This window comes from Vigna angularis, chromosome 5 (genome assembly GCF_016808095.1).
Source record: "Vigna angularis cultivar LongXiaoDou No.4 chromosome 5, ASM1680809v1, whole genome shotgun sequence".
In the NCBI taxonomy this organism is placed as follows: Eukaryota; Viridiplantae; Streptophyta; class Magnoliopsida; order Fabales; family Fabaceae; genus Vigna; species Vigna angularis.
The window spans coordinates 39741555-39767176 of NC_068974.1; the positions used below are offsets into that span (position 1 = coordinate 39741555).

Genomic DNA, 25622 nt, shown 5'->3' on the forward strand with positions numbered 1-25622 from the left:
TTACAAATGATTAATCTTATGAATTGGTTGTAAAAAAAAGTCAACTATTTCAATAATTCCACGCATTTACCCATAAGCAACGTAATTTAATTTTTTCACGCAAATTCTTTTAAGTAAATCTAATGTGACATAACACAATGTGAGAACAAATTTTAGGAAATTAAACTTCAATATTGTTAAACTATTAATCTTCACTTTCAATCAATTATCTTTCAACCTAATATTTAGAAATAAAATCTAAATATGATTTTCAACACACTAATTCCAAGTTAGATACATATGCAGCTAAGTTATTGCAATAATACATCTTCTTTCTTTGTTTTCTGTTTTTACTAAATCCAGTACAAAGCTTTAAAACAGTTAAATTCAAAAAATTTAATATTTAAATAATATTTTTTGGAAAAAGAAATGTAATATAAATAGAATTACATCAAATATTTCATCGAGGAAAAGTCACGCTAGTTATTGAAACAATAATAAATTTTTAAAACATTAAGAGAATATTCAAATTTATGCTTCAACAACTCAAGATAACAAAATTATGATAATTTTAATACGAAATTAACCTTAGTTTATGTTGAACAAGTGGAAGAATATTTTTTTTTTAAAATTATTTAATGAACTAAAGACATATTACAGTTAAATCTCATTTAAGACATATGATTTTAGTAATTTACTTTGGTGGATATATTCTCCTTAATTTAAAGGAATCATATGCAAAACCTTTTAAATATACATTTTACCTTTTTAAATTCAATCTCACTTTAAAAAAAATCTTTTGATTTTTCTTCAGTGGTGAATCGTAAAAGTTGTAATATTCTCCACGTGTCACTTTACGAACCATGTGATGTATATCGAAGCAGTTGATAGACGGGCATCTGCTATTTTGATAAGAGAATATCTCAAAGTGGTGAATCCATCTAGAGGAAATATATATATAAAACCTATGTTCACTTCTAAAATGGAAATTTTAACTTTTTAAATTTTATTTAAATTTATTAGTAGTTAAAGTAAATATTTTTTTATTAATTGTCACATGTATTTATTAAAATAAAGGTTAACCATGTAATTAATATTGAAAAAATTATTAAAAATTCTAAATTTACAATGTAAAAACAAGAAGTTAACACCATATATAATTATTAAAGACTAAACATATATTTATCTATTAACACAGTTTAGATAAAATTAAGGTAATTAAAGTTTTTATAATAAAATTATAATTCTTTTATTGTATTGAAAAAAAACTCTTTCTAATACTTTTTATAATGGATTCAGTGTAATTAAAAAAAAATATTTTTACATTAATTTGACACTATCTTTTATTATTTTTTATTTATTTTTTTATATAAAAATAAAAAAAAAATTATATTTTTATGACCATTTTACATTTGTAAATGAATATAAAAGTGTATTATATATCGTTAGTTCTTATTTTTACATGTCTAAAGTAACTCTATTAAAGAATTTTCAACCTTGAAAATTTTCACCGGTTTTATCAAACTCTGGCAGGGAGAACAGCAAATCTAACAGAAACATTTACTGTGCAACATTTGGTATAAGATTGAGCATTTAAGTCCAGAAAAAGACAACACATGCAGCTGATTCTGAGTTTCTTTTTTCTCTGACAGTAAAATATGCTATATGTATTTTTAGCATCTTAAACAGAAAGTGACACACAAAATCTGATAATTAAGAACATAGTACTGTAGATTCACACATTACATTCATTTGGTAATACCTTTAAAAAGGAAAATAGTCATCAAAAAATAAACTTTTATATTTGTAAAATAAAAAATTAAAAAAATTGTGTCAGAAATATTATTACTGGAAAGAATGAAGCAAAAGAACAAAACAGCAATACATATGGTGTGTTTGTTGTTGCTATACAGTTCAGCTGCATAGTGTTTTCAGAAGAAGCCAAGCTCCAAAAGCATACTAAAAGAGAAGCAAAAGGCAATTAAGTTAAGCACTTTAAAGTTTTAGCCACTCGTCCAGCTGCCAAACAAGACACAAACTTTCAACTTTGAGAGGACAAGGACATGGCCATGCACCAAACCAAGAGAATATAATTAATACCCATCATGAGTTCATAATATTTTTTTATTGTCTAATTTGATGCTATACAATTCCTTTCTACAAGCCACTATGTACATTTAGCATCACATACCAGTACCCAAATGCCATTCTTACACAAACATAAAGTACCCCCCACTCTATGTTATATTATTATTACTTGCTTTTTGACACAACTTTTTCTTCCTATTGTTTTTGTCCTATACAACAAGATAGAGCAGTAGTTTCCAACACTGGCCTCAGTGACAGGGCACAGGTATTGCAACTACATGAGATAATGTGCATATTTTTGAGATGGTGCCAACTAAGGAAGTGGTAACAACTGCTGTATCTTTTTGGTATAAATATTGATTGGTGAATGACACAAAACCACTATACAACGTTGTATTCTATAATCAGCCCTCCACCCATTGGAGCTCTATGTGGAATTCCTTTCCTTCTCTTTGCAGTTCTGTAATTAGCCACTGTTGGTGGTGGTGTTGAAGGTGTAAAGCTATGGATTTTGCTTCTGCCATTTACATTGCTTATGCCGTTCACTGATTCTTCACCATCAGACCCTTCTGTCTCACCTAACATTTTCTTCTTCCGGAACTTTTTGGAGGTTCCAACAATCTGAGAACAAAATTTATTAGTCTAAAACATCATTCATTCATTCATTCATATCCACCTGTTCTCATCACCATTCTTCTTACTTTTTCAAAGCAAGCATAAAAAGTACAACCATAATGTTACATACTTTATACAGCAAAAAAGGAGGAGGTAGTTACAATTACAAAGGTTGTACTACTTTACACATAACATATCTCAAAAAGTTTTGAAATCAATTCATCATACTTCATAACAACTACTGCAATTCAAAGATGTAATCAGGATTATAGATGAAAATTTGGGTTTATGCATATGTATACCTTACAACCAAGAGAGCAGAAGCTGAAGGAATCAAGAAGGCTGCGGTCACAGACTTGGCAGGTATTGGTGACCCCTTTTCCAGGCCTTGGTTGGGGCCTTTCATTCAAGAACACAATCTTGGCACTGTTAATAATGTAAGTTTGGACTCCTGTTATGTCCAGAAATTTCTGTATCTCAGACACCCTTATCACATCATGGTATGAAGATCTCCTTATCTTTGAAAATTAATCAAATTTAAAAGAAAATAAGAAAGAATCTTCATCAGATGGTGAAAGAAAATACTGAAATTCATAAAAGAAATACAATCATCTACCTAAACAGAATCAATGGACTGTACAATAGAGTGATAAAACAAATTCTTCCATGAAAAGATTTAATGACTAGGGAAGTTTGCAAATTCAGCATTAAATGGCACGTGTAACCCATAAAACAAATACAAGAAGCATAAATTTTTCAGACCGATCAAAAGGGATTGGATTCAAATCCCAAAAATGTAGGAACAAACAAACTGCAAAATCAGATTAAACACACCCGAATCCTTGAATATCGACCATAAACCCCAACATAATTTGATCAAATTGAGCCACGAAACCCCATAACACAAATTCTTTTCAGCTGAACACGGTACCTGGATTGTTCTGTGTTCTTTGTGGGAAGCAAGACAAGCAGAACAAAGGGCTCCATTCACACAGTCCAAGCAATACATATTGCATTCATTCTTGTGGGAATCAGCGTGGACTTTGCATTGAACAAAAAAACTCGTCTTGAGAAGTGGCCGCAGCCAGGAAGGCCACAAGTTTTCTTCCTCCTTTCCCCCCACAACACCGTGTTCTTCATTGAAACCTCTCTGATCCCACACCCCAGAAACAAAAAAACAAGCAAGATTGTAAATTGATAGAGAATTCAAGAAAAAAAACACGAAAAAATAAAAAAACATGATAAAGGGGTGGTTGGATGTTTGATATTTTTGCATTGATTGAATGGTATGAGTACTAACCATATATAATTGTTGTGGATGTTCGTTTGGGCTATGATAGCATAGGAAGAAAGTGATGAAATAGAGGTGAAAAGAAGAAGAGAAAAAGAGAAATTTTAGGAAGTAATAGAGTTGAGAGAGAGAGAAAGAGAAGGAAAAAGGTTGAAAGAAGGAAGTGGGGGCATAGTTTTGTAGTGGCGGGTGATGGAGGCTAAAGCTATGCAAGTGCCAAGTGCTTATTATCTTTCTTTTCTTCTTCTCCTTCTTCAAACTCCGAACCTCTCTCCGAACCCAAACCTACCAGGCTGCGTCTTCTTCAAGGAACTTACCCAGTCTCATGTGGTCACCTCACCTTCCGTTTTATTCGTTAATTTATTATTCCTAATTTTTTGTGATCAAATTATTTTCCTATTTAATAATATTTTTAACTAAATAATACAATATAAAAAAAAGGATTTGCTTATCATGCTCATACAAATTAAATGTACTATCTTACCATTCGATCAGATGGAATAACAAATAGGATAATTTAATAAGTTCTTTTAAGCTTTATTATTAAGCAATTTATATGTATTATATTTACATATTATAATCAAATTTTGGTAATTTGATAAGTTGATTTTTATCATAATTATATATTATAATTAAATTTGGGTAATTTAGTAAGTTAATTATTATTTATTGTTCTAATCCTATAAATATGATATTATTTGTAAAATACTCATTTTATAAACATTCATTTTTACCTTATTTTAAAATATCATAATTTATTGATTTGAATTTTAGAAAAAATCTTAAACTTCAGAAAATCTTATGTACGTGATCTTTCCTTTCTCAGTAATAACAAAATTCTTTTTAAAGTAAACAAAGTAATTAAAATCTTACCATCTAATACAAATAAAAACATCTAAAAAATAATAATAAAGAATTTAAATGAAAAAATAATGATGAAATCATAGTTAGAATCTCACCGTCTGATCTAAACAGGAACGTGTTATAATATTCCTATTATATAGATAATTATTCTTTCAATACTCTAATATGCTTATTAAAATCGTCAAAAAAAGTTACATACTCTAAAATGAATAATATTTTTAGTGTGATATTCATCATTAGAGAAATTATTTATTGAAATGAGAACCTTTATCAAATATTATAACCAGCTTGAAATATATATATATATATATATATATATATATATATATATATATATATATATATATATATATATATATTAATTTGGATTGAATTGATGAATTAGTTTAATTTTTAATAGAGTTATTTTATGAAAAATAGTGTATATAAATTTATAGATGCAATTATTGTATATAAAAAGAAAATATTTGGGGTTCTCCTACAAGTTGGTGTGATTTAGTAACATCATTTTTTGATTTTTAAGTGTAGGAATGTCATACTTGATTGGTATTGAAGTTTTTGTAATTCAATGATGATCTATTTTTAATTTACTGTCACTATCTTTCAACCATATCTTATCACAATTTCATTTAATTGATTCCGTGATGACAACGTGTTGTATAAAATGAATATTTGTTTTTTAATTTTGGACCTCCGATTTTTTTTTTTAATATATTATTATGATTACAATGCAGTGACATAATTTCAATGTTTTTTATTTAAATGAAAAATCGTCTTTAATGTATCAAGGAATTTAAGTTATAACTTTGTTAAATAATTTGAATACATTTTCTTTTTATTTTTAGAATAATTATCTATTAAATTGCTTCCACGTTTTTTTAATATATTTTTTTCAATTACTTAGATTTTTATTTATTCAATTATAATTTGTACAGTACAGGATTATTAATTATCTTTTCAGAGTGTAGTAATCTAATAGTGAGAAAGATTTACCAAAAAAAAAAACCTTAATTATTCACTTAAACTGGGGAACGTGTTATTTTCATCATCTCTATAAATAAAATTAGTTAATAATTATTATATCTAGATTTTAATCATTAAACAAGTATAAGGTGTCAGAAAATACATTATTTAATATAATATCTTGTAATGTTGACTTTCAACCACAAATAAGAATATCTATGACTTCGACCTAAACCTGATTTGGACTAAGAATTATTTTTGGGTGATATTCAATATTAGAGGATTGGATAGTAAATAGTGTAGTATTTATTAAATTTATACAATTAATTTTAAAAAATCATTTTTAAAGTTTTTATTTAAGTATCAATAAAAATTAGTATGCTACTCTTTTTGTCCAACATAAAAACGGCATAAAATTAATTTTACTAGTAATATTTTGGATAATAAACAAGTTCTAAATATATGATCAAACATGTAAAAATTTATTTATCTAACATTTTAACTCAAATTCTATTAATTTAAATATATATATAACAAATATGTTATTCTTTGTTTATTATAAATGATCGTCTTCTTAGAATTTTGTCCTCTCTAAATTTTTAAGACGACTATCTATCTTTTTTTTTCTCCTTTACTGGAAAATTATAAATATTAAATCAATGATATATTGTAAAAAAATTTAATAATGTAATTTTTTATTCTTGTTATATATAAGTTTTTTTAAGCTTTGTTTTTGTGAAACAGATATGGAGTTACGATGACTTTCCACTAATTTAAAGTTATAATGATATGTTTTTGTTGATGAATTAAATTTTCTAAAATTTTATTAGAGTTACCTATTTCGAAAAATTATTTGGAAACAAAGAATGTTAACAAAATAAAAATTATCGTAATTAATTAATAAATAAGTTTTGAGGAAGAATTTTGTTTATTTGGGAAAAGTTGATATTCTTCTTTATATAAATAATAACAAGATAATATAAGACATCACATGAACTAAAAATATCTGAAATGTTACTTTATCCATCTCTTTTTATCATTAAATTTATTTGCAATAACTTTTGGATATATTAAATAGCTTGTATTTAAGGCTTTTATTTATCAACATATATAAATAAATAAATAAATAAAATATACATAGAGATTTTTTTCCAATCGAAATTCATAAAGCCCAGACATAAAGATTTAAGTCACACGTATCAAAGATGAGTGTGTTGTCCCTTTCTTTCACATTCTCAAAGCAGTTATTAAACTCATCTCATTTATAGTATGAGTAAAAACTAATGACCAACCTTCCCTTGTTTTTTTTCTTTTTTTTATTACCTTTTTATTTATTTATAAATAACAATACATAAAACATATTTTAAATTGAATGATATATAAAAAGAGTGTTAACAAGTTAAAAGTAAAATATTAAAAGCTAAATTATATAGTATTATCACAATGATGGAAGCTTTCCACACAAAATAGTTCAACTTAAGAAATAACTTAAGTTTAGATTATCCTGTAATAAATTTCCATTCAAGTTATTACGTAGACAAAAAAATCTAAATTAAAATTATAATGTAAATTACTTTGATTGTAAACTTATATATAAGGGAAACGTTTGTTAGACATGATAACGTGATTAAGGAATATAAATAAACACATACAAGACATATTTATTTATATATATATATATATATAATATTTTATTATTTATTTTCTTGAAATAGATGAGTCATCTTACATCCATGTGTTACAAACTCATTCTCCCATGTGCCAACCCAAAACAATTTTCCAAACTTAATCAACCAAAGTCATGACCAGGTGCAAATTCGTTAAATTTTTATATAGTTTAATACCAGTTTCTCACTAATAATAGCTCCCACCCTTTAAAATATGTATATATATTTATGCCATAATGGACAAACAACATGGGGAATATGAAAAAATTGGTTGTTTGGAGAAAGACAAGAAATGATTTAGATAAGATTGATGTTTTGTCTTTAGAATGCAATGTTGCATTGTTTCATGGTCGTACAAGAAGAAAGTTCCATTTTCTTTTGCTCACATTGATTTGGAAGACAAAGATAGTGTTAAAAATGTATATTTGATGGAGGATATAAAAAGTTTGAGATGTGATTTCATTTGATACAACATATATAATCATATTTCATTTCCCTCTCGTTATTTGAAGGATGCTGATGAATACAGAAGCATGATTCTTATAAAAGAAAAAGGAATTTAACAGCAGTCTGACAAAGAATTTATACTGGGCCTGTGAGTCTATACAATTCAACTCAAATTTCAATTTGAATCAAATTCGTTCTTCCAAATCATTTAATCAGTTAAACCATCTTTTTTTTTTCAGGACAGAGAAACAGCAAGAAGTTTACTAAGAGGAATGCAATTGTACAATCTAGTTTCCTTCCTATGGATGTTGAACACTTTCCTCCTTAATTTTTCTCGATGAATACGGGTGTTCATGTTGCATTTATCACTTTCGGTATTAAATTTCTTCATTATTTATTTGTTAATGTATATACCAGGATTGGAATCATTGTGTTTGTTTGTTTTTTTCACTACAATTTTATTATTTATTTCTCTATAGTTGCTTGCTGATACTTGATCCACACTATATAGCTATACGCCTCTGCGCTAGCTGCCATTGATTATTTGTTCTTAGGAAGAGGCCTATATGAAGCCTAAACCAGGGAGTTTGTTTAGCACGTTAACATGTATAAAAAAATTGTATGCTTTTCTCCAACATGTCAGTCAATACAATTTGAAAAAAAAAATGAATGATACGTATACGAAAAACATAGCATTGAATAAAAGTAAATTAAAGCAAAAGAAAACTGACGTATAATCCTATGATACAACTCTCTACAAGTATCATAGTTTATGACCATCAAATACAAGCACCACACCAATACTATACCATTTTTGGCCTACGTAGGTCTCAGGTTTGTTATCTTATATTCTATATTCTGATTCTAAGTCCGTCGAATAACTTGTTAGAATCGGTTTTTCTGATTTTAAGACCGTCGAATAACGTACTTGAAATCGAAACATTGATACCTCAAGATTCCTGGCCAGGATTTTCTGCTCTTCAAATTAACCGATGTCACAGAACCCAAGATTTGACACTGGTGATGAAGATGCAGGCTCCGAAGTTCAGTTTATCGTTGAGTATCATTGTTAAATGTTTCAAGAGAATATACGACACGGTTACATGTATCAATGGGTTCCAAGTGGGGGAAAGGTAACTTATCTATTGTACTTCATCTTCAACAATTCCTTCAAAAACCAGATATTGAAGAGCTATGGAGTACTTTGCAGCTTTGATCACAGCTGTGTTGTGATCGGTTGGTGAATGACTCTTATCTTTCAGAATAAATGATCCAGATGCATCCCCTTCTGTAATATAGTGACAAGAAAAAACCCATGAATTGATTAATCGTTTTAGGAGACCTGGTACGAGAGGCAGCTAGGCTAACCTTGGATAGTAAAAGTGGTTTGTATCCATTTCTTATAGATGAAGTGAAACCTTGGAGAGTCTCTCTGGTGAGTATGAGTATCCGACAAGAGAACCTTGCAAGACCCCTTTTGACTGCCACACAATTTAGAAAGAAAACCTATTCATTATCACAATCATATTATTTGATGTGCAAGTTAAACAATCTGATACTGGGTTGAGTTTGAGTTGAGTTGAGATGCCTGTAGTAATATTCATTCAAACTGTCAACAACAGCGATGGACACTTACTTTGCAAAAGTAATTGCATTGTGGCATAAGGCTAGAGTTTTGACCATGGCCATGTCTCGTCCGCGGGGATTAGAATATCGTTGTTGGCAAATCCTTTTAAGATGGAACGGAAACCAAAATCAAAAGAAGGCATTCAAAGGGTAAGCTGTAGAAAGCAGAAATAGGGAAAATTACTTGTCGTCAAAGAAATCACCAAAATCATCAATAAGAACTGCTGCAGGCAATTTATCATACAGGTGGAAGGCAGCAAAGTACTTCCTGATGTCTTCATCATCATTCACGTACCTCGAACAAACAGTAAACAAAATTGAGCATAAGATGATAGTGATGATCATGATGAAATAATAGAAATGAGAAGATACTTCATTTGTATACGGTGGAAGACATGAGAAGATGGATCAATTCCCTGAAATTCAGAAAACAGCGAGTTAGCAGAAACGAAAAGGAAAAAAAAAAAAAGCAGAGAGATTGGTGACCTGCGAAAGAAAAGGGGGTTTGGAATCCAATCTTTGGCGGTTGGAAATGAAGATGACGTTATGGGAGTGAAGTGCTACATTGAATGCAAATTGAAAAAGCAGAGAAGTTTTCCCACTGAACATTGATTCATTCGTTCGTTCATTGGTAAAAATATAAACAAGAAATTATAGATGGAAAATGAAGAAAGAGTGAGAGGAAAATACGAACGAAGAAGGAGGACCAGAAAGAAGGAGCAGATTCGAAGGGTTTTGAGAAGGTTGAGGAAAATGGCTGCTACAGAAGAACATCTCCATCAATCCTTCACCACCTTTACAGATTTTCTACTTTCAATTTCAGAGAGGAAGCTATTCCGATTAGATTACACGACAACCTCAAACTTATATTTTCTCGTTCTTAATTCAAACGAAATACAAACGCAAAAAATTCCTTACTTTCTTTGGAGAGAAGTAAGAAATGTCTGAGATAATATCTTGTTGATAATGTTTAAGTTAATAATTAAGAGCAATTTAATTGTTCATCTGAAAGACTAGAAAAATAAATCATTACCTGAGAAGATTTAATTAGAACAGTTAATTAAAAAAATTAGAGAATAAATTTGAATAATAGATTTAGAAGACCGAAATTATAATTTACTGAAAATGTAATTGAGTGAAATGTATTTTAAACTACTCAATGATGTATTTGCTGCATATATTTTTAGTTTAAAATAATCTATCGAGTATTAAAGGATTTATATTGAAATTCATTCTTTTCAAATACTATTTTCCTTAGTTTTGAATAAATTTTGAAATATTAATGGCAAATTTCATTTATTGCTTTTAAATCCAAAGCAAAATCGGGTTAAGAGATGTTAACTAGAGATTCTTTATGACACTACTTTTGATATAAAATTCATATAGTATCTATTAAATAGATGATTATTGTTCTCAAACTAGTAAGATCTAAATGAATTTTAATTAATAAAAATTCATTTGAAAAAATTAAAAAATTACTCCAACGTCATTTTATGAAGTGGGTCTTCCGAATAAAACACATGCCTAGGTTATCACCCTTGAAGTTACTAATTTTATTTATAACATTAATTTTTGACTAATAATATTCACTTTATAAAGTAAGAAATAGAGATGTCACATTACATGTGACATTTAAGATGATCTCACCACTTTGTGTGTACTGTTTAATAATTTTCTAAATTCTCATATAATATATTCATCCTAATATAACAATTAGAAACAAAATAATAATTTCAAAATTTTAATAGTTAAAAGAATTAAAGATAAACAAAATATTACTTGTTTTATAAAAACTAAATTAGTGGTTTAAATTATAGAAATTAAATAACAGCAAATTTTATAAGAGCTCTGAAATAAAACCTCGTTCACTTAAAAACACGAAATATGTTTAAACCAATGAAAAATAAAATATCAAATTCATAATTTACGCACTTCGACGCATCTCTGTTCTAAAAAAAAAATTAAATGAATACACACTAATTTAAAAAATCAAAACATTTGAACATTTATTAAAAAAATTTAAATAAATAGAAAATATAAATAAATTTCTTTAGATAAATAAAAAATATAAAAGGTACTTATGAATTAATCTCATCCTTTAAAAAATTCAAAATTAAATTTATTGAGTAATAACTTAATTTCATTTTTACATAAAATACTCTTTTAAAATTATCAAGAACTCCCACAAAGTTATAGATCTCATCGTTCGAGTACACTTTTTAAGATAACATTAAAGTATCATTAACTAATTCACTCTCAAATATATGACAGATTACATAACATAATCATTGCCTGGTCATTATGTAATTAAGCATTCGACATACTTTACACTCCATACTAATTAAAAAAAGCAGAAACCCCTTAAAAGTTATAACATTCTGAAACTTGGAAGTTCGACCCTCGAAATACATTCGTTTCCTTGGATTGTTTTGGTTTCTTCGCAACATTTGTTTCACAATCAACCACATAAGTTCCATTTTTACCAAAACTTAATCATTTTATTCCAAGAGGGTAGTACCATAATTGCAGCAAGTATGCAATTTATGGCGGTAGAGTCACAGCAAAAATCAATATCAAATTCGTGACACCGATAAAGATGGACTATCAATATCAGAACGACTGAAAACGGTTAAAACCTGATTGAACCTCCTTTATCTCGCTTGCTCCATTTAATGATTATGACCATCCAGTTTGTCAACATTTTTGTTTGTGACAATCTCATATTTGAACAGTTGATAACACGCAAATGCAGGTGAAAATGAATATGGGTACAAGGAAAAAGAAGTTAAAGTAATGAAGTGAATTCAGCCCCGCAACTATCTCTTCTTCCCACTGGCGTCCAAATTGAACTCCTGGAGATTGAGTAAGAGATCATCTGAATTCAAGAAAACCTTGTTGGCAGAATTTGAAATCGTTTGAGCAATTTCCCTTGCAGCTTCAATTTTCCTTAAGGTGATAAATGCAGGATTGTTGGCTATAGCTTGACCAATCAACTGGGCACTCTTGGCTTCACCCTGTTTGTCAAAAAGAAGGGAACGTTATACACAAACAATAGAGTTGTAAACGCAGTTGTCTGTATTCATTTGTAGAAAAAAGCTGTACGGCATCATATTAAAAGGAATTACTTGTAAGAGGGAGGTTTAATGTCCTTCATGCATGACCAGTTTCAACAGATAGGGCAATTGAAGATAATTTTATAAAGAACAGGACACTGGGGGAACGGAATGGTAGAAGGCAGTAGAAAACAAATTATTAATATTCCTTGGTGTCGAAGTTCACAACTAGATACAAGTACCACTCACAATATCACTCTTCCTTTTAATTCGTATGGTTTGGTCCAAATTCAGAAACGATAAAAATATAGAAGCCACTCGTAGGAATACTAAGAATCGAATCAAATGTAAAAATGGGACAACTCATTTTTACCTGAGCTCTAATAACAGCACTTCTTTTGTCTTGTTCAGCTTTTTCAACAACAAATTTAGCTCTCTCAGCTTCTTGAGCAGCAACCTGCTTGGCTTCAATGGCAGCTGTAAATTCCTTCCCAAATGACAAACTTGTGATTGACACATCATCCAAAGCAATGTTAAAATGGGAGGCCCTCTCAGTCAATATCCTCCTTATTTCTCGACTGACGGTCTGTAAAACAGTATGTTCTAGAAACAATCAGTCCCACCTATAAGGCTATAATTTCGTTTCATACTTATTCCAAAAGGTGAATTTACCAGATTCCTAAGAATACAATACGAACTCCAACTGAGAAGAACAGGGCACGCATTCAATTAGTTGTAAACAAGAAACGAGAGAATCTATGAACATATTTACCTCTCTCTGAGTAATGAGCTGACTGGCATTGTACTGTGCAACTACAGCTTTGAGAGTTTCATGTATAATAGAAGGCAGCACCCTTTCATTATAATTCTCACCCAGGGTTCGATAAATTGTTGGTAATTGGTCTGGAACAGGGCGTGTAAGGACTCTAAGTCCAATTTTCACCTACGACAAACAAGATCCACAATAAATGGTAGTACAAAGTGCTATGAAGTACGCCATGACCAAAAATACAAGGAGATAGAAGAAGATTTATTTGTACATATGCCATTAGAGCAAGCATGGACTATACATTTACATGACCCTTCTAAATCAGTGATAACTGTTCTATCATAAACTAGAATATCACGGTCATATAGTTTATAGTTCAAATAAAATGGAACTAAGCAAAGTACAAAACATGCAAGGAGGAAGTGGGTTAAATGTACGAAAAACCTCAGAGTCATGTGTTCCAAACATGAATTAAGAAAATGAGGAAACAGTAAGGTATCCGATAGCAACATAAACTCTTAATGCCAACACTCAACAACTCGCTGACGGAGGAATGATTTTCATATAAGCAGACCATAGCACTATGTTTACTGTAAATAAGCACCAACACGAGCTTCAATGTGAGGGAAGATCATGCAACCTCAGCAAAAAAGTATGTTGCTATAAAAAAATTAATAGAAAAAGGATAATGAAAAACCTATTTGACTCCTTGCAGCTACAAATTCAAGTACACTGAAATGTCATATCTCCAAGAATAAGATAAGAAACAGGACAGACAAAAAGATTTACCATTTGAAGATCACGGCTCCCTGAAGTACTCTCTACTAAATGAGGTCGTGCACGAACGTCATAGATCACAGGCCTCTCAAACCAAGGAATCATAACATGTGTCCCTTCAGGATAGACCTGCATTCAAGAGGCATACTATATTCATATGTTAATTGCAATAAAACTCCTATTCAATATAGGTCTACCTGTGTGTTTGGGAAGTGATTATTTTAGGATAACATCAGGTTTAAAATTTTTCAACAAAGACAGAGATTAAAGGACTGTTTCTTCAAAATGAGATTATAATAAACACACACTGAGTGTTTATCAGTCTAAATATCAAATTCTCAAAAGTACAAAGTTATAGACACAGTATGTTCTTGACAGTAAGATTATTAGTCAACCATAAGCCTGAAACCCTTCACACACTAGAAGTGTTACAGGATGACAAGAAAACCCAAATACAAGAATATCGTAAAATCACATGTTTTGAACAAAAGTTTATGACTTACTTTGCAGAAGCATTATCTTATCTTGTTTGCAAAAGATAAAAAGTCTTCATAAAAGAAGGTAAACTTAAATCTAGGAAAACTTAAGCCTGAGAACCAACTTAGCAAAATACTTACATCCATGAACAAAAACCCTAATAGAATTTTAATATAAATGTTTAGCGAGATCAATCTTGGGTAATGCATTTTCTTTGAATTCAAACGATCCTGGAGGTGGAGGCCATTACAAAAGACAGGAAAGGGCTTCTAAGTTCATTTCCAAAGTTGACAGTTGACACCATATCTGAAGTTTGGAGCAAAAGACTTTCACTAGAGTACAGACATCAACTAAAGATGATGCAAAAAGCATACAAAGTTACAACTAGTTGCATTACAAAAACCCATTCATTAAAAAGCCATGCACAAAGCAATTATGCAGTAACCTGGTCTTTGACACCAAGAATGCGATTGAACACAATGGCTCGATGACCTCCGTCAACATTGTACAAACTGTTTGCAGCTCCATACACAGCAATCCCACCGATGATGCTAGCTTTCAGCAAAGCAGCGATTCCGCCACCAGGAACCTTAGGGACATTCACGTTTTTGAAATTCATCTGCCATCCATTTACACAGCTCCGTTAAGCATCAAAGAGTGTACTAAGTAATGCAGATTTAGCCAGCACGAAGAAATTACACAACAATAAGATAGCGATAGAATCAAGGCAGCTAAGAAAGCTTAAATTGATAAATACCAAACAGTTATTAGGTGAGGAAAACTAGTATGAATCTGTGACCCAAACATTGGGTCCTTCGAGTAGCAAAAAAACACTTGCAAAACCCTAAACTAGTTGCAGATAGCATTGAACATAAAAACGTTGAATTAAAGAGAAAACAGAGAGACCGTGAAAATTGATGAAAGAATAAGATGCGTGTTGCGAACCTTGCAGACAATGGCTGCAGAAGATTCTTTCAGCTGAGTGGCGAGTTATTGAACTAACTCGTTGTAGGGTTTTAGGACTTAGACAAGAGAAGAAGACCAATACTTAGTACCACTGTCTGTAGGTACGGTTTCATTTTTTGCGGGTCGGGTACCCGAATTTGTACTTTTTTAACTAATTTTTCTAAGGCTTTTCAATCAACCAAATTAACAGTATTTAAAAAAAATGTGTTTTTTTTCAAAAAATAAATGTTTAATTTAATTTTATTAAAATGATAATATAATGCTAATGTTATTATTTGGTAGAATGAAAATTGCTTGATAAATTTAGCTTTAAAGGCTATGTTAAAATAAAAGTATCTTATTTTATCATACGTCCAGTGTGAGAAAGAGATGTTCATTTCATATCAGTTAATTATTTTTCAAATACTGATTTTTTTTAATTTAAGATTTTAGTTCGTTGATTCATAAAAACTTTTTTTAGATGTGTTTACTCCAATTTTATCTTTAAAATATAAGATGTAATAAACCATGTAAGTAAATGAAGATAGACACATAATAATAATAATAATAATAATAATATCAATAATATTAATAATAATAATAATAATGTAGATTATATAAACGAGATTGCTAGATTAGCCTATGGATTCAAGTATATGCAATGGATTGTTAAGGGCTGGGACAATCATGGTTTTGGGCTGGAAAAACTAAAATTTGAGTCCAGAATTTAATTTCCATTCGATGGCCCACTCCGTTGTGTTAGTGGGCACTTCCTTAAGGCTTTTTAATTTCTGCACCCCCACAATTTTTTCCTGCACTACCAAAATTTTCAAAAATAACATTTATTCTTCATAACAGTGATTACCAAATTATATATTCTTCATAAAACATGTTATTTATCTTATAAATTTCATTTCATCTCCTTTCATTAAAACCAAATATAGATAGAATTCCTTCATGACTTTATTATTTCTTTTTGTCGGAAACAAGTAATATCCGAAATTTGATAATAAAAGCTAGTTGTGTCCATCCACGAACATGCTTATAAATTGTTTTAGAACTCAAAGACATAAAATATTATTAAAACTAAATAGCAAGTAAAAATACTAACGACAACACCAAAACTGAAACTAATAATAAGAATAAAAAAAAGAGTGGAGTTGCAATTAAGGTTATTCGAATAAAAAAAATTCTAAAAATATATTAAAAAAAACCCTAGGAAAGAGTGCAACTTGGAAGATATGTCACATGTGCAAAAGTACAGGTACGGATGGTCCCACACTGAGTCACACGTGTACGGTTGATGTGTGATTGGGTAGTCCTCTTTTGTTTTAACCATCCTTTTATGTTCTGATGTTTTGGATTTTTGTGTACGGTTAGTGTACCAAAAGCAAAAGCAAATGACCAAAAAATGCAAAAGAAAATTTGGCGACGAATACCTTTTCCAGCTTCAAAAGCGCTTTTCAAAGGCGCTTTTCAAAAGCGCTTTTATCTATCCTTCTGATTCTTGAAAAGAAAAAGCGATTCTAACCATGTGATTCCTTCTTGTTGGTTCATGCATCTCACCAGTTTCAGTTCGATTACTGCAATCATAGAGCTTAATACTCGTTAATTAATACTCATCTTTCCAAACAAAACCTATTTCTCAAAACGAAATTCAAAAACGCAATTTAATTATCCAAATAAACCTGTTTTTGAGAAAAATATCTGAATATGTCGAACCGAATTCCAAGTCCTGGTTTTTCTTTTTAAATAATTTAAAAAAAGTATTTATATAAAATGAATAATATATTTGTAATGAATTAGTTTTTCAACAAAATAATAATATGTAATATAATTAATTGAAAAGTTAGTAATATTTTATTAGTATATTACTAAGTTGAAATTTAATTTATGTTCCTTTATTTCGTTTAAATCGAGTAATATCAGTTTTTATTTATTTATAGGAATAAGTAATATTAATTATCACTGAAAACTGAAATATTAGAGAGATTAATTTAATGAATTGTAGATTCCTGTTGTTTTGTTAAATATTAAAAGCTTATAAATTTATACTTTGTTTTAGACATAGTATCATAATTATACATTTTAAACTTATTTTGTGTACTTTTAATTATTAAAAAACGTATCAACGCCGAGTCAGCTAAACTTTGGTTAGATTAAATTATTATATTTTGACATTAAATGACAGAACAGTTGCAAAGATGATTTAAAAAAAAGTACTTTATTAGGTTCTAATATTAAGTACTATTTTTAAAACTCTGAATTTTTTTATTAAACAAGCTACTACAATTAAGCACATTTGATTGGAGATACATACAGACATTAATTATTTAATTGATCATGAGTTTTTTTTTTTGACTTTTTATGAAAACAAAGCAGAATAACCATTGATTTGAGTAGCAAGAATTTATTTTAATCTTAATTAAGTACTAATAAGTTTGGCTTAATTGATTTCTATGAAATTTAAAGGCACAAAAAAATTAAGGAAAAAGGAATATTAAAAAAGAAAAAAAAATGGGACTATAAAACAGGGAAGCTGTGAATCTTTCATGGTTACCTTTCAATCTTCTGTTCCTCTTCCGGGCTCAATCAAATTCATATCCTGAAAATATGGTGGCCGAAAGAGAAAGAGAGGTTAACGGTAACGGCGACGGAGAGAGAACGTTAATATTCACCTACGGAACCCTCAAGAGAGGATTCTCCAATCACCCGCTTCTTCAAGACCTCATCCGCGCCGGCGACGCTTCCTTCGTCGGAACCTATCGCACCGCCGGAAAATACCCTCTTGTATGCGGGCCATACCGGGTCCCTTTCCTCCTCAACTTTCCCGGGTCGGGTTGTTGGGTCCACGGGGAGCTCTACTCTGTCTCCACGCGCGGCCTCGTTCGGATGGACGAACTGGAGGGGACGTCACGCGCCCACTACGAGCGTCTCCCAATAAAGGTGGTTCCGGCGGGGGAGGGCGAGGGGGAGGAGGGGAAGGAGGCGGAGGAGGAGACGGTGGCGGGGGTAACGTGCGCGGAGGCGTATTATGCACACAGGAACTACGCGATGGAGATGTGGAAGAAGAACGGGAAGCGAGGGTTGAGATGTTATTCGCAGAAAGAGACGATTGGTTATGTGAAACGCAAGGATCGGCCTCAAAATTTGACCTTTCTCGATCATATTCGCTTTTTCCTTGCCTCAAATTAGAACAAGTTTAATTCTATTATCTCTCTCTCTCCCACCCACACACACTGAAAGTAATAATTAGGAAGGGTTTTTTCACCTTGTGTTATTATGTACCTTCTGGTTGATTAGGTTAGTCTTTTGCATGATTAGATCATGTTCTGTGTATCAATGCAATTTTCTCTATTCATCAGTGGTGGGACTACTACTGCTACTATTACATGTTATGTTATGTTAAGTTTTTGCATTTTGCAAAGAGGAAAACAAATTGAATGCTTGTTTTCTTTCCCTTTCTTCTTGTGTTTATTTTTTGACAATGGAATTTGTGCTTAGACTATGATGAGCTGATGATGATTACCAGGATCTGTCGTGAATACTGAAACAATCCATGCTGGCTACTGCTATTACTCAATATAACAGTTGAAAGTTCTGAGAAAAAACAGAGGAATTTACATGGCTGAAATTGTGTTTATTGTTGAGTTCTTAGTTATGTCAATTCAGTTCAGTTCCTATGCTGCAAACTTTCTAATATGGAGTAATTCTAACTCCTAAGATGTTTATCTTAAGAAATTAACCAGAAGGTTTAAGACTTATGATTCCATGTTCTAATTACTAAAGGTTATCTAAAGATAATTAACAGTATGGAATTATGCAGAGGAAGATAAACCAGTTTTCTTGAAATGTACTGACTAAAAGCAAGTATTGTGATTCTAATTTTGTGTGATTTCAACACCCTTATTATGTTAGTTTTCTTCCTTTTTATATGAAATTTTTCAGTATGTTGGAATCTTTTGTCAACCTTTTACCTTGAGTATGAGGTATTTTTCTGATAAACTGGCTGATTTGTTGTGGAAGAAGTGGTGTATGGTGTACCCTCTGATTAAATTATAGTACCTTGCAGAAGCAGCTTCTCAGAAAATTGTTTTATATTGCAAGAAATGAACATGGTAACGTCTACGCACGTGGTTGGACCTCGAGCCTAGCACTTCCTTCGAATTTGTCTCTGATAAGATAATGAACATATCGCATCGAACACTGCACAGTGATCACAGAAGAAGGATATGATGTCTTTAACTGTTAAACTGATATAAGTAGGACTAATAATTATTATTTTTTACATATTTGCTGATATTTGCATGTGGTTTTTATAATTATTTTTTCTCTTGATAAAAAAACTTATTTTTATTTTAGTCCTACCGTTTACTGATATCAAGTGATTAAATATCAGTTGGGTTAAGTCACGTGTATTTATTTTCCCTGGTTTGGTGTCCTTAATAAAAAAATTTTATTCATTTTGGTCATTCATAAAACTTTTATTTTTTAATTAATCTCATTTATTGACACATTTTATGCTCTTGTTAAAAATGATATACCTATTAATCTTCAAACTTTTTGAGTTTTACTGTCACTGAGAAAAACTAAAAAAATAAAATAAAAGTGGAAATCTTAACTAAGCAGAAAATATGTTGTTTCTATTATGTTTACCCATACAATTTTATTTATTTTTTAAAAAACACCTATGCATTCGGTTGGGTTACGTGAGGTGTATTCATTTTTTTCCCTTGTTTGTGGTCCTTAATAATTTTTTTTTTATTTTGGTCATTCATAAAAAAATTGTTTTTTATTATTTTCATTTATTGACACATTTTACGGTCATGCCAATAACTTAGTAGAATTGGTTCATAAATTTTTCAAATGATCCGTTTGAAGAAAAATGTTTAATTAATGTAATGTAAATAATGTCATTTAAAGTTTGTATTCCTTCTTTCTTTTGGTATTTCTTATTTTAAATACGAAGCTCAACGGGAAAAAAAGTTATATATTTGTTTAACTGTTGATAAAAAAAACTGAAAGAAATATGAAATGAAAATCTTAACTAAAGAAAAAATATATTGTTTCTATTATAATGGTCACTTAGTTAACAACTCACTTCTCAAAGAAAACAAATAAATACCAAAACAAACAAAAATTTTATAGACAACTATAATGAATTTCTTTTATTGAGGACAAAAAAATAATATAAAAATTCATTGAGAACTAAATGAAAAAAAGAAATACATGTTAGTGCTATTGAAGTATTGACATCCTCATAATGAATAAATGGAATATCTATTACCAAAGTAAGAAAAAAAAAATTGAGCAAAATAACAGAGAAAACACTAGTGAAAACGTACAGAAATTCATAAATTTGAGAGATGAAAATGTTATTTAAGTTTATAAATAAATGAGTTAGTGAATCTCCTAATCCTGATATTTTAATTTTCTTAAATTGTTTATTCGGTAAGCATAGATATATATTAATTCGGTACCATTGATTTCAACGGAATCTTAACAATGGAGTCTTGACGATGTAATCAATAGCTAAAGCGATCCCACTATTTACTGTTTTTTAAAAGCAGTCTCAAATAATTGAGCATGACAGCAGCAAGCCACAATTATTGAACAATACTTGAAGATTGAATACCAACCTTGACGACCAAAACTAAAACTAACAATCATCGATGTTTTTTCCCTTAAGAAAAAGAAACTGTTGTCTTTTAAGAACAGAATGAATTTCACTTTCAAAACATTATATAATTATTCCACAACCCTACTTCAAACAAAATCTAACACGATAAAGGTTACAGATTCCTACGCAGCATTTTTTCAATTGTGTTGTAGTTGGTGAAGACAACATAGTGATGAATATAATGGTCCCCAACAAAACCAAAGACAAGAACAATAAGCATCATCTCCAATCAGAAACTTATTTTTATTTGAAGGGTTACATTTTCAAGGTTGAGGGTCGTTATCTTTCATATATGAATATTTGGTGGTCGCTTTTGTTTACTACTATTACACACCATAAAAAAAACATTCAACCATTTAAGATCCTTATTTTAGTGATCTTTTATTCATATGGGCATGCACTCGTTCAGAATTCTAACCCTGACTAATACCAAGTCCATTTACAGAGTTAATTGATTTAATATGAAGATTAAAAAAACAGCATATTGTACACTAGTCAACAAACCAAGAGGCATGAAACAAAACTAGTACACTGACGTAAAGATTCGTCATAACAGCTCATTCTAAACGTACACTTGAAGTAGCTTGATATTACAGTGTGTATGATTCAAGAAGCGTTGCATTGTCAATTATGGAGGTTTCAAATCTCGGTGAAACCGAGTGGAGTGGAAATTAAGATCATGGTTACGCTTTAATATCCTTATTCGTAACTCCGCTGGATGAAATTTAGATTTTGATGCCTGTTAGATATGTTCATACATTAACTTATAGAGACATGTGTAGCTGCAGTGATAAAATAAAGGGAAATTAAATAAATTGCAACAGAGAAGGACAAACCTTATTTATCAAGGGATTCAAAATTTTCAATCAATTGTGGTGACCTGCATTATAGCACAAAAATTAAGTTTATGTTAGGTAGAAATAGACTTGAATAGAATAAGCAAACAATCCCGACATCAGATACAGTACAGTACACGTTCATTTACAAATTTTTATTATATATGTTCACTCGGGGCCTCGATAGAGGTAGTGAAGGACCGGAATTAGGCTTTTCGAGGATATGAACAGCCCATGCAAAAAAAAAGTCATTTCAACGTATTGATGTTTCGAAGGCTTATTTATTAATAAATCATGAATAGAGATTTTGAGTTGGTATGTGAGATAATATAGAAAAACCAGAAGATTGGGTTTCAAAGTGTTTTGACCCAGACATAGTGGTATGACAGAATCCAACAGAAGAAGGCTAATGTCTCCTGAATTCTCCAAAAGATGTTCCCCGTTGAATTGAATACTTCTAATCTTGTTAAAACTACATCAAGTTTATGCTGACATAAATTTGCAGACATTGAATAGAAATAACAAATATCCACAAATTGAACAGCAGGAAATTCTGAGCTTAGTTAATAAGCTCCACAAATGTCAACTCTAACACTAAATTCCCCTTTCAAATGAATTTGCACATAGCTTCTAACAAAAATTTTAAAATAAGAAATTAGTACAACATTATCGAGATTTGAACAACTGAATGTTCAAGGTAGTGCGTGACTGAGCTGGATCACTAAGTCTCGTAACCTAAAGCTGAAGCATCCAAAATTATCACACTCCTTAGTACAACTATGTTGAATTTATTACATCCTATGTCAGATTTTAGTTAATTGTGTTGTGTTAGATCACTTGAATAGCATTACACAGTTCCACATAAACGGCTAAAACCTTTATTGTCATTCAAAAGACCGTGTTGACTCTATAGCCTCTGGTGAATGTTGGGCTTAAGTGAAAATAAAGTTCAAGTGGTTGCGGGGAAAGAACCAATTATACAGTTCTCTACAGTAAGGCAAATTTCCACCAGAAAAAGATTTTAGTTCAATTCCTTTTTAAATTCCTCGTGACAACAGGCCATGTTATGTTTACATTGGACGTTATAGCTGGTGAATCCCACACTTCTACAATTGAATCACGGAGAACACAGAGACAGGGAATAAAAAAAAGTAACATTACCATCTGTCTGTTTGACTGATACCAAGTCCATTGCAGGTAAGAATCATGCCCTTAAATCTGGCAAGATATTCCTGTGCAGCAACAAAGAGAAAAGGCCACAAAAGGTGAGTACAACACTCATCACTCAAGATGATATATCACAAACAAGTGTAAGTAAATGACTACTAACATTAGATGATAGTTACGTTGCATACCTGTAAACTATATTTTTCAATTTCGCATATCCCCGTTAAATCATAATCAAAACGCTTGGCAGGATCACTTAATACTGTTATGTAAAACAGAAGGACAATGGTCAACAAGAAAATCATGATTATCATGTCACAGCTCTAGCTGTTTTCTACACCATAACCATATGCAGGAGAGACAAACCTCTTGGTCAAACTTTGTGGCACTAAGTAAAATAATCCACACAGAGTACCACTAACAGACCTATTCATTAAGTTTAATGTAATTTCCATTACAAAATCAGTTGAGTTTGCTAGTAATGCTCAAGTAGCCAAGTTGACAATCCTGTAAATTTCAGCATTCATCTAAATACATTTTGCCAAATAAATTAAAGTAGTTGACTGTTGATTTACACTATATCAAACGTATAAAATAGTATTCTCATTTATCATATGTTAATGGTAAACAGATGGAAAGTATATATAACATAATATAACTTGGGTTTTCCTTAATTATGTTTTGGGTTTGAATGTTGTCATCAACGTGTTCATGAATATGCGATTTCCTTCCTTCTTCTCAACATTTCAATCACCATAAAGAGTAAAGTTCGCAAGCCTACAAGGTTATGTTAGCATCAGATACAAGCTTGACGACAAGGTGTAAGTTCATATTCAAACTAATGAAGGACCACGATCTTTTTACTCTAACCATTTGTATATTGTGATTCTCTTGAAGATAGAAAAATAACTGTTCGATTTTTGGGATATGTAATAATAAGGGTGGTCGTGGAAGACATGAAATTAAATCTTGTTAAATGATGTGCTTAGTGTTTACAAGAAAAAACTAAATGTATATCTTTTACCATTGTAAGCTTCATTTATCTCTTGAAATTTTGTAGTAACAGCACTGTCACCTCCGTGCTTGTCAGGATGCCATTTCTGTCCAATGTATTGAATCATGTATACATAGTAAGCAAACTTGTATAAAAGAATTTTCAGTTTGAAAATTTGAGGAGATAGAATTGTGGGAGCTACTATAAAAAAAATATAGGTTACCAACCAATGCGAGTCTTCGGTAATTTAATTTGATATTTTCATCAGTTGCATCATAATCAACCTCCAGCACTTTGTAATAATCCTAAATGAAGAACACATAAAAATAAAAACATTTCCAGCTCATCAACTAACATTTTTGCTACACGCAGTGATGATGGCATTGCCAAAGTAAGATAGTTTCAAGCACCGACATGAGAGTGGCAGAGTTTTTAAGTTTCAAGAAAGCAGATAAAACTAAATCAGCTCTAAGACTGTGTTGAATAGAGTGAGAGACATATTTCATAAAATGCTCCAAAGCAGTATCAACCAAGCAACCAACTAACAGATAAACCTACATACACTGCACTTCTCAGACCAATTTAACCCACAACTTCAATCTGCCCGAAGCTTAACTATTAACTAAAATAGTAATCAAACACATACACTACTCAATTCAGCAATTTTATTCAATATTTTCCTTCCTATCAGCTCCAAACTACATTCTACTCAGACATATGACATTCCTCTTACCCAGTCTAAAAAGGGTTCCGCCGCCATCAAATAGAAAACAATGTAGGAAAGGGGCGAGGAAAAAATAAAAAGAAAACACATATAAACTCAAATAAGAGTGCCGATTTTCAAATTAAAAGAATCCAGCAACAAATTTGGGTCAAAATTAACTTCAGTCTCGAATATTTTCAAGAAATGAAATAGCGCAATAGCATGAACGGAAAGTTGAAAATTGGAGATTACATAATACCTTAGGAGGGTTTGTGTCGTCAGCAGCAGCCATGTGCTACGGAAACGTGGTCGACATGCGCACCTTCTCTTACATAATTCATCGGAATCCAACACAAACCTCGGAGACCAAAACCAGACCAGCACCACAATGCTTCAACCAACCACAGATACGCTTGATGTTGAAGAAAAGTAATTTAGTCGCCGATTGAAAGGAGTGCGATAAAACAAAGTGAGAATTGGGAATTTGTGTGGTGAAAGAGAAAACAAGAGGACATTTCTATGCCACAATTGGGAAATTAGGATCGCAATTACGTTTTTCTTTTTTGCCCCTTTCTGTTTTTGTTTTTGGGTATGGCGCTTTCTACCGTTATGTTACGCGGTTGTTCATCGTGGTAAAAATCGTGGAGGGAACGAATCTTATTATTCTTTAGATAGATAATA

General features: G+C 30.8%; 5 protein-coding genes across 7 annotated transcripts; 1 reads left to right on the top strand and 4 right to left on the bottom strand.

The window, feature by feature from the left end:
• Positions 1–2067: 2067 nt before the first annotated feature.
• On the bottom strand, positions 2068–4311 carry LOC108339540 (protein RGF1 INDUCIBLE TRANSCRIPTION FACTOR 1). Its single transcript, XM_017576674.2, has 4 exons — positions 3983–4311; positions 3614–3832; positions 2985–3200; positions 2068–2688 (listed from the first exon to the last, which is right to left on the bottom strand). Exons 1-4 carry the CDS (start codon positions 3983–3985, stop codon positions 2449–2451), a joined length of 678 nt encoding a protein of 225 aa, XP_017432163.1. The 5' UTR covers positions 3986–4311; the 3' UTR covers positions 2068–2448.
• A 4282-nt stretch (positions 4312–8593) lies between these two features.
• Positions 8594–10465, bottom strand: LOC108339670 (uncharacterized). 2 transcript variants are annotated; one of them, XM_017576855.2, is made up of 7 exons: positions 10248–10465; positions 10027–10100; positions 9913–9956; positions 9725–9835; positions 9551–9643; positions 9283–9395; positions 8594–9202 (listed from the first exon to the last, which is right to left on the bottom strand). In XM_017576855.2, the coding sequence occupies exons 1-7, from the start codon at positions 10318–10320 to the stop codon at positions 9057–9059; spliced, it is 654 nt and encodes a 217-aa protein (XP_017432344.1). In that variant the 5' UTR covers positions 10321–10465; the 3' UTR covers positions 8594–9056. The 2 variants fall into 2 exon arrangements, with proteins under 2 accessions (XP_017432344.1, XP_017432343.1); XM_017576854.2 differs by having other exon boundaries at positions 10027–10141; positions 10235–10465.
• Positions 10466–12160: 1695 nt separating this feature from the next.
• On the bottom strand, positions 12161–15694 carry LOC108340811 (prohibitin-1, mitochondrial). Of its 2 annotated transcripts, none has more exons than XM_017578399.2 (6): positions 15562–15694; positions 15062–15235; positions 14152–14268; positions 13366–13536; positions 12967–13179; positions 12161–12554 (listed from the first exon to the last, which is right to left on the bottom strand). In XM_017578399.2, the coding sequence occupies exons 2-6, from the start codon at positions 15233–15235 to the stop codon at positions 12357–12359; spliced, it is 873 nt and encodes a 290-aa protein (XP_017433888.1). In that variant the 5' UTR covers positions 15562–15694; the 3' UTR covers positions 12161–12356. The 2 variants fall into 2 exon arrangements, with proteins under 2 accessions (XP_017433888.1, XP_017433889.1); XM_017578400.2 differs by lacking the exon at positions 15562–15694 and adding an exon at positions 15523–15543.
• A 2405-nt stretch (positions 15695–18099) lies between these two features.
• LOC108339844 (putative gamma-glutamylcyclotransferase At3g02910) lies at positions 18100–19000 on the top strand. The gene has a single exon (XM_017577061.2). It carries the CDS (start codon positions 18175–18177, stop codon positions 18754–18756), a length of 582 nt encoding a protein of 193 aa, XP_017432550.1. The 5' UTR covers positions 18100–18174; the 3' UTR covers positions 18757–19000.
• A 2693-nt stretch (positions 19001–21693) lies between these two features.
• Positions 21694–25520, bottom strand: LOC108339030 (uncharacterized). The gene is made up of 7 exons (XM_017576180.2): positions 25201–25520; positions 24466–24543; positions 24269–24344; positions 23433–23506; positions 23239–23309; positions 22078–22121; positions 21694–21980 (listed from the first exon to the last, which is right to left on the bottom strand). Exons 1-6 carry the CDS (start codon positions 25231–25233, stop codon positions 22079–22081), a joined length of 375 nt encoding a protein of 124 aa, XP_017431669.1. The 5' UTR covers positions 25234–25520; the 3' UTR covers positions 21694–21980; position 22078.
• Positions 25521–25622: the final 102 nt, after the last annotated feature.